This window comes from Cebus imitator, unplaced genomic scaffold, assembly GCF_001604975.1.
Source record: "Cebus imitator isolate Cc_AM_T3 unplaced genomic scaffold, Cebus_imitator-1.0 Scaffold110, whole genome shotgun sequence".
Taxonomy (NCBI): Eukaryota; Metazoa; Chordata; class Mammalia; order Primates; family Cebidae; genus Cebus; species Cebus imitator.
Genome location: NW_016107425.1, coordinates 1,968,535 through 1,977,904, shown reverse-complemented (window position 1 = coordinate 1,977,904; position 9,370 = coordinate 1,968,535). Strand labels below are relative to the sequence as shown.

At 37.9% G+C, this 9,370-nt stretch overlaps 2 protein-coding genes across 2 annotated transcripts in view; one reads left to right on the top strand and one right to left on the bottom strand.

Annotated features, from left to right (window-relative positions):
* The window catches only part of SLC25A12 (solute carrier family 25 member 12), a 229,436-nt gene that overhangs the window by 15,148 nt on the left and 204,918 nt on the right, over positions 1-9,370 (top strand). The gene's annotated exons all lie outside the window — the stretch shown is intronic.
* HAT1 (histone acetyltransferase 1) overlaps positions 3,451-9,370 on the bottom strand; it is a 74,145-nt gene continuing 68,225 nt past the window's right edge. The window contains exons 10-11 of the mRNA XM_017538217.2: positions 8,670-8,786; positions 3,451-3,956 (exon numbers count right to left, since the gene is read on the bottom strand). Coding sequence (XP_017393706.1) covers positions 3,789-3,956; positions 8,670-8,786 — 285 coding nt within the window. The 3' untranslated portion in view covers positions 3,451-3,788. The remainder of the gene's footprint in view (positions 3,957-8,669; positions 8,787-9,370) is intronic.

Sequence of the window (9,370 nt, the reverse complement as noted above, 5' to 3'; positions counted from 1 at the left end):
AGCCATAGACATATTCTTATCCAACTCAGTTAACTATGTTTCCAGGAAATGATTTAACAGATACAAATATATACATGCACAAAGATATACTACTATGTTCAAAGCACATACAGAGATATACAAATGCAAAAATAATTTTATTTGAAAGAATCATGAGTACTTTATTAAATTAGTATTTAATATTGTTAAACTGGCTTTTAAGTTCTAAGACAAAGAATTTAACAATTAATTTAAGAAATTGAATCAGTTGACCTCTAACGTCTATGATTCTAATGTTATTCTCAAATATGGCATTGGTAGCTTTTCTGCCAGCTCTTCTCTAGTAGCCAAAGATGGCAGTTGATCAGGTCTGATAAATTTTCAGCCTAGACAAGGCTCTGGTACAACAAACCGGGGCCACAGCAATTGGGAGACAATCAGGGACACACAGTGCTATTTTTTCCTTCTCACGCAAACTATGTCACATATAAACTATGAATTTTGTGTGACTTACAAAGATGTTTTATTTTAGACATATACCACATTTACACCCACATCTGAGTATAAAACTATGAGTAAAGAGAAAAGATAAGAAAAGGACAAGAACAGAACCTAGAACAGGGAGGGAGGGAACCTAGAGATCATTCTAGCACAACCTCAATTTTACAGATGAAAAACCTGATGTTCAGAAGGGAAATATATGTAGAGAAAATGCAATTTGTAGAGGGCAGGGAAAAAATAAATTAAGAGGCCAGGTATAGTGGCTCATGCCTGTAATCCCAGCACTTTGGGAGGCCAAGGCAGGCAGATCATCTGAGGTGAGGAGTTCAAGACCAGCCTGGCCAACATGGTGAAACCCTGTCTCTACTAAAAATACAAAAATTAGCTGGGCATGGGGGCCCATTCCTGTAATCCCAGGTACTCTGGAGGCTGAGGCAGGAGAATTATTTGAACCTAGGAGGCGGATGTTGCAGTGAGCTACATTCCAGCCTAGGCAGCAGAGACTCTGTCTCAAAACAAACAAAAGAATAGGAAAATCAGCATCACACTCACTTTTTCTGATTTTTATACTTTTAAAAAATCTTGAAAGATAATTGGTTTAGATGGTATTGATGCTTTCCTCAGATCTCATCTTTATCAAGTGTGAATTGTTGATAAAAAATTAAAAATTAGCCAATTTAGATGAAAGACAAATTGCTTTCATATGGTTTCAGAAAGGATTTTAACTAAACTAGGTCATTTTATCTGTAGCAAATTATGTACACAGATACAATCTCTCAGAAGTCAACAAGTTTTATCTATATACAATCTTCTAAGAAGCGATGGTTTGAAACTTTTATAGCTCCCTCATTTTAAGGCAACGGCTTACTCCTGTTGGTATGCTGCTGGCCACACCTATTTTGTGCCCAGGGGCTACCAGTTACTTTGCTTCTCTGTTTGACAGATTTTACTGATGGAAATTGATCAAAGGAGAACATAGTGCCTGTCCAACTTGGGATTTTGCCCCAAGCATTCATCAAATCAGATTTTTCAAAATAAATTTCAACTTACATCTTGTTTTTATCATATAATACCTAGTTTACTAGCAAACATTATAAACATCCCAAGCTTTTACTTTGAATAATTCTGTTTTCAGCAATTTATAGTCTACTTCATTAAAAACAAGACTATATTAGGCAGTTTGTCATTATTTTTTCTTGCTGTATTTCAATACCTTGGTAACCTTACAGTAAATCCTAACAGGTGGGCATCTCATTTTACAGAAGATATATTTTAATAATGTGTAAATTAGAATTTTCTTTTTTTGAGACAGTCTTGCTCTGTCGCCAGGCTGGAGTGCAGTGGCACAATCTCGGCTCACTGCAACCTCCGCCTCCTGGGTTCAAGTGATGTTTCTGCCTCAGCCTCCCGAGTAGCTGGGACCACAGGCATGTGCCACCACACCTGGCTGATTTTTAGGTTTTTACTAGAGACGGGGTTTCACCATGTTGGCCAGGATGGTCTCGATCTCTTGACCTGGTGATCCGCCCACCTCGGCCTCCCAAAGTGCTGGGATTACAGGCGTGAGCCACTACACCTGGCCATAAATTAGATTTTTATACACTGATTTTTATCTTCTTCTATTTTTATTTATAGAATGTTTATGCTACCTTCTTTTTATTTTTTTGAAACGGAGTCTTGCTCTGTCGCCCAGGCTAAAGTGCAGTGGTGTGATCTTAGCTCACTGCAACCTCCACCTCCTAGGTTCAATCGATTCTCCTGCCTCAGCTTCCTGAGTAGCTGGGATTACAGGCCTGCGTCACCACGCCTGGCTAATTTGTGATCCGCCCCCCTGGGCCTCCCAAAATGCCGGCCTGTTTATGCTAACTGCTAAATTATCTTCAAATAATATTTGATGCCAAAGTTTTAGCTTTTAGGCTGTATCTAGTTTGACTTCCCTCTCTTACGTGCCTACCCAAACAGTTAATAGGAGTTTATTTAAAACAAAATAAAACCTATACTAAGAAATTTCCTATTATGAAAACTCAGGAACTTAAACAAATTTACGATAACAACCAAACAACACCAGTAAAAAGAGACATTAACAGACACTTTTCAAAGAAGACATACGTGTAGCCAATAAGCATATGAATAAAAGCCCAACACCACTGAACATTAGAGAAATGTAAATCAAAACCACAATGGGATACCAGTCAGAAAGGCTGTTATTAAAGTCAAAAAATAACAGATGCTGGCAATGTAGTAGAGAAAAGGGAACACTTATACACCGTTGGTGGGACTATAAATTAGTCCAACCACTCTTGTTAGTTTGCTAAGGATAATTCCTCAAAGAGCTAAAAACAGAACTACCATTTGACCCAGCAATCCCATTACTAGGTATACACTCAGAGGAATATCAATCATTCTACCATAAAGATACATGCATGCAAACATTCACTGCAGCACTATTCACAATAGCAAAGACATGGAATCAACCTAAATGTCCATCAGTGACAGACTGGATAAAGAAAATGTGGTACATACACACCACAGAATACTATGCAGTCATAAAAAAAGAACAAGATCATGTTTTTTTGTGGGGACATAGATGGAGCTGGAAGCCATTATCCTTAGTAAACTAACACAGGCACAGAAAACCAAATACTGCAGGTTCTCACTTACAAGTGGGAGCTAAATGATAAGAACACATGGACAAAAAGGGAACAATAGACACTGGGGTCTACTCGAAGATACAGGTAGGGAGGAGGGAGAAGGGCAGAAGAATGAACTATTGGGTACTAGGCTTAGTATCTGGATGTTGAAATAATCTATGCAAGAAACCCCCAAGACACAAGTTTACCTATGTAACAAACCTCCACATGTGCCCCTGAACTTAGAAAGAAGAATCATATTGAAAAAGTAAAATTACCAGGATAAATCTTCAAGAAATGTTTTAAAGGTGTCAGATGTAAATCTTAGAAGCAAAGTATAGAAGGAATGATAAGTAAGAATAAGGTTTATTGTAAATGTTTAAGAATCATATCACATATTAACATATCACAACTAAGCATTTATTATACTGTTTAAGAAGGGAAGCAATTGCAGTAGTATTTCAGAAGCTATATCTTTTTTTAAATGCAATATATGCTCATAAACTCTAAACAGTATTTTAAAATATACAATCTCTCCAAAAGAAAATATTCAACTAAAGATAGATAACTTTTAGTATAAGCAAAATGTCACAAGATTTTAAAATTAAAAGTCATCAGATTTTTCACAGCACATTGTACAGAAAATTTGCAGGCTTCCTGTACACAACAGTATAATCTTTACTCTTGAGCGAGTCGTTCAATAACACGCCGGTAATCTTCCACTAGTTCCTGAAAACTCTCTTCCAGCTGTTCATGTTGCATGCTTATTTCTATTTGGTTCATCTGATTTGTCAGTTCTTCTGGTCTGAGACATTTTCTCATCTTGGCAAGATCTCTTTGCTTTTTCTAGGTGGCAAACAATTATTTGTTAGACTAAGAAAGCAAATATATTTCCTTGTAGTCTTACAATTTTAAGTGTCCAGTGTTAAAAATAAGAATAGTACAAATATGCCCAAACTTGTCCCACACTTTTTTTTTTTTTAAGGAAGCTTAAACATAATGTTAACCATGAATTGCAAACCCTCTAAAAAGAGTTAACAGGAAGACCTGGTATTTGTGTCCAATTGATGATAAATACAGACATGTGACTAGGAGCCCCCTCCAAAACTTTAGAGAACTTTGGCCAGTATGGAAACTCAAATATTTCTTTAATAAATAAAAGACATGAGCTGAAGAAAGACAACTGAGATTAAGTGCTATTATCTTTCATTTTACTACTCAATCATTAGTTAATTACATTTTAAATTCCACCCCATGAAGTACTTATGTGCCACATGCTAATTTTAACATAAACTGTTAGAAATGTTTCAGAAAGATAAATGGGAAACTGTGACACTTTAAAAACACATTAACTAGGTCAGGCATGGTGGTTCACACCTGTAATCCCAGCACTTTGGGAGGCCAAGGCAGGTAGATCACAAGGTCAGGAGATTGAGACCATCCTGGCCAACATGGTGAAACACTGTCTCTACTACAAATTTAAAAAGAATTAGCTGGGCGTGGTGGCGCATGCTTGTAATCCCAGCTACTCGGGAGGCTGAGGCGGAAGAATCGCTTGAACCTGGGAGGCAGAGGTTGCAGTGAGCAGAATCGTGCCACTGCACTCCTGGTGACAGAGCAAGACTCCATTTCAAAATAACTATATATTACACACACACACACACACACACACACACACACACACACACACTAGCATTTGAGTCTCTACAAAGTTCCAGACACACATTATCATACTAAACCCTCCCTGTTTTACTTAGGATACCACTATGCTGAGTCTGCAACAGGTAGCCGGTAAGAACTTTTACGCAGGACACTGTCAAAACAATACTATGTCAGAGATGTTTAGGATGGGACTGGATGACTGGGCAGCTACTGCAGTAGTTCAAACCAGAGTTGATGAAAGCCTAGATCAAGACAGCAACAGCAGAGACGGAGGGGACAGGGCAGATTTAGGAGAGAAAATACTGGGTGATATGGGGAAGGAAGAATGAAGAGTAACTCCAAGATTCCTGGTTGGATGGCATTATCGCAAATATGAAGCTTTCACGTTTTGGATATACTGTTCTAGATTATCGTATCAGTTCTTCTATTAGAGAATAAAGATTAGACTTTATATAGAAATCACAAATCATATATATTAACTCATATAATCCTAACAACCCTATATGAGATAGGGATTAGATGGAGGGGAAAAAAAGAGGGCTAGAAGAGCTAAGTAATGTGCCCTAAGTAGCCCTTGAAAGCAGTGCCTCTCAAATGTGAATGTGCATGGAGAGCACCTGGAGTCTGAGAGTCTGCATTTCTAATCAGGTGATGTTAATGTTGCTAATCTACTGACCACACTGTGAATATTAGTGGTAGAGGGAGAACTGATAAAAATTCAGATTTATTGCTCCTAAGGCCTGGAAAGACAGTACATTCTTTACATTCCTTATTTTTCAATTCTGTATGCTATAAAATTTGTTATTTCTGCCAAAGGCATGACTGCCCTAAATACATGCATCAAATTTAAGGAAACAGTTCAGGAACTAAAGGGCAATGCATTAGGAAATTATTGTAGTGTGAGTTATGAGAGGAATATAAGTTATTTTTCTAAATTGCTGCCCAATTGTAACATTTGTAATTTGTCTACGGCTTTAGTGCAAGACTGGTGATACCCATTTGGCTGTTAAGAACCTGAAGGGTTTAATAACCAGTTCTGGCCTTTTATATTTTTTATTATTTTTTTTGAGAGGGAGTCTCACTCTGTTGTTACCCAGGCTGGAGTACAGTGGCATGATCTCAGCACACTGCAACCTCTGCCTCCTGGGTTCAATCGATTCTCCTGCCTCGGCCTCCTAAGTAGCTGGAATTAAAGGCGTGCATCACCATGCCCAGCTAATTTTTGTGTTTTTGGTAGAGACCAAGTTTCACCATGTTGCCCAGGCTGGTCTCGAACTCCAGGGCTCAAGCAATCCACCCACCTCGGCCTCCCAAAATGTTGGGATTACAGCTGTGAGCCACCATGCCCAGCTCAGTTTTGGCCTTTTAGACAGGTGAACTGGCTGGACAGATAAAGGTACTTACTATAAAAAAGAATTATTCTTTAAGAGTAGAAAATACTTGCACTTAAGTGCAGAAATTCCCATTATTTGGCATGAACTGTGTGACTACTATTTGTACTCAGAATTTCTATCATCTTTCATTTTTTATATTTTATATAAAATGTCACATTAATATCTAAAACATATAATTCAATAAATTATTTTACTTTAGTAAAAGTCTTAATACTCTTAAATGTTGCCATCTATTTATATTGTTCTCTGTGCCCAAATTTTATCATTAAGACATTTTCTAGCTAACAAATATTACTAAAGATCAAAACCTTTGGAAAGTACCATTTCTACTCATCTTCTGATGGTTCTGAATTGGTAACATCAAATAATAAAATGCTACTTTGGATAATTTTTGAGAAGACCATTATAATTTATTACAACCTGTTATATGCAGATGATGGTCTGTAAAACAGAAAATCCATTAAACTGCAATGAAATGACACTATGAGGAACTATTCATACATCTATGTATGAATTCAAGATAAAATGATTTAGTTATAGGCAAATAATTACTTTTATATTCAGAATGTGATAATACTGAACAGAATTACAAAGACAAATTAGGAAATATAACTGCACTGGAAAGTAAAAAGATGCTATGAAGAAAAAAGAGTTGGGATTCAGCAAGTAGTGTGAGCCAACAAACCATCGGCATTCAAGACTGGTTCTATAAAGCAGAATCCATGGCAAACAAAACTTAAATTTTCTTTAAATTTACAAAGGAAAGCCAAAACTACATGTACTTGATGTAGTTATTTAATTTACTTTCATCAAATTTTAACGAAGATTCAACTTGGTCGTTTCTGTCCCAGCTATTGTGCTGTATATAACCTTATAGGTATAGTACATGTAAATGTAGCAACAACATTTCAACATTGAGCAATTATACTCAGTAATTACTTGTTAATAAATTAAGTATTCTGCCAATCAGCTCACTACTCAGCTGCAACTAGTTAGCAAATTTTCTTTTCTTTTTCTTGAGATGGAGTCTGCTGTCGCATAGAATGAAGTGCAGTGGTGCAATCTTGGCTTACTACAATCTCCACCTCCCAGGTTCAAGCAATTCTCCTGCCTCAGCCTCCTGAGTTAGCTGGGATTACTGGCACCTACCACCACACCCAACTAATTTTTATATTTTTAGTAGAGATGGGGTTTCACCATGTTGGCCAGGCTGGTCTTGAACTCCTGAGCTCAGGTGATCCACCCACCTCAGCCTCCCAAAATGTTGAGATTACAGGCGTGAGCCACCACACCCGGCCTAGATAGCAAATTTTCATTCACACAAGGTGGAATGAACGATATCCATCCTGACAATGTCCAAATGGCAAGGCCAACAACTTAATTTAGGTGGGAAAATATGGAAGATGACTAAGAAGTGGGAAAAAAGGGCAAGAAGAATGTTTAAAAATATAATAGTACTAACATGATTTCAGCTATGGTAAAGTACAGAGATTTTATTAATAAATAGCAACAAAGGCTATTTTTATGAAGAAGAAAGCAAAGAAAAAAAATATATATGTAACTTTGCTTTTATATGGGATGAGAGAAAAAAGAATATGTGTAACAACTGAGAAGACAAGAAACTTGGGAAAAATAAGAAAATTTGTTAGGGAAGAGCCTAGGCATTCAGATTTTTAAAATATGCATACAAATCAAAGAAAAGCTAACCACGGTAGATTATCCTCGGGGTAAGTTTGATTGTTTGAGACAGTTTCACTCTGTCACCCAAGCTGGAGTGAGCTGGCACAATCCCAGCTCACTGCAACCTCCACGTCTTGGGTTTAAGCGATTCTCATGTCTCAGCCTCCCAAGCAGCTGGGATTACAAGCACACCCTACCATGTCCAGCTATTTTTGTATTTTTAGTAGAGACGAGGTTTCACCACGTTGGCCGGGTTGGTCTCGAACTCCTGACTTCAAGTGATCCACCCACCTGGGCCTCCCAAAGTGCTAGGATTGCAGACGTGAGCAACCACTGGAAAAAGTTTTTAAATGAGTGAAACATATGTATAACTTATGTTGGAAAATTATGAGTGAGAATTTTTTTTTTTGAGATGGAGTTTTGCTCTTCTTGGCTCACTGCAACCTCTGCTTCCTGGGTTCAAGCAATTCTCCTGCCTCAGCCTCCTGAGTAGCTGGGATTACAGGTACTTGCCACCACACCTGGCTAATTTTTTTTATTTTTAGTAGAGACAGGGTTTCACCATGTTGGCCAGGCTGGTCTTGAACTCCTGACCTCAGGTGATCCACCTGCCTCAGCTTCCCAAAGTGCTGGGATTACAAGCGTGGGCTACCACGCCCGGCCATGAGTGATTATTTTTATAAATAACTGGAAGAATATTTCTACTTTTGTAAAAGTTAATTTTACAAAATGACTTGGACTCTCCCATACACTGGCATTTGGTAGCTTTTCTTCTGTTTTAAACAGTGAAAAGAATAATGTTGAAGATTCTTGAAAGTCCTACCTTATATGGGCTAATTAGTCTTCTTTTAATATCCAATCTATAGCTTCTGTATTGTTCAGCATCACTCATGTCAGTTACCAGTAGTCGAAGAATTTCATAAACTCTTCTAGCATGTCGCTAATAAATGAAAAGAAAAATGTGAACACTTTCAAAGTAAAAATAATGATACTTTCCCAAAAGAACACAGGATATATTTAATATCTGCCATGTGCAAGGAATTGTGCTAGATACCAAAGGAAAGGGAATAAAAGTCATTGCCCTCAAGCAGTCTACTGGGTAATACAAATGATTATGGTATGGATAATTTAGTGTGGCACAAGCATAGTTCAATGCAGTCTCGACCTCCTAGGCTCAAGCTGTCCTCCCACCTCAGCCTCCTGAGCAGCTGGGACCATGAGCATACACCACCATACTCGGCTAATTTTTTGTTTTTTTTTGTAGAGACAGGGTCTCACTTTGTTCCCTAGGCTGGTCTTCAACCCCCAGCTCCAAGCAATCCTCCTGCCTCAGCCTCCCAAAGTGTAAGAAATACTGGCATGAGCCACTGCCCAAGCCTCGGTGACAGATTTTAAATGGGAGAGTAAGTAACGTGCACAAATTTGAGTTTTAAGTAAGTCACTCTTTCGGCTTCATAGAAATGGTAGCAAAAAGAAGGGCAAGAGAGACCAATCAAGAAGCTGAGCTATTACATCAGATAAAAA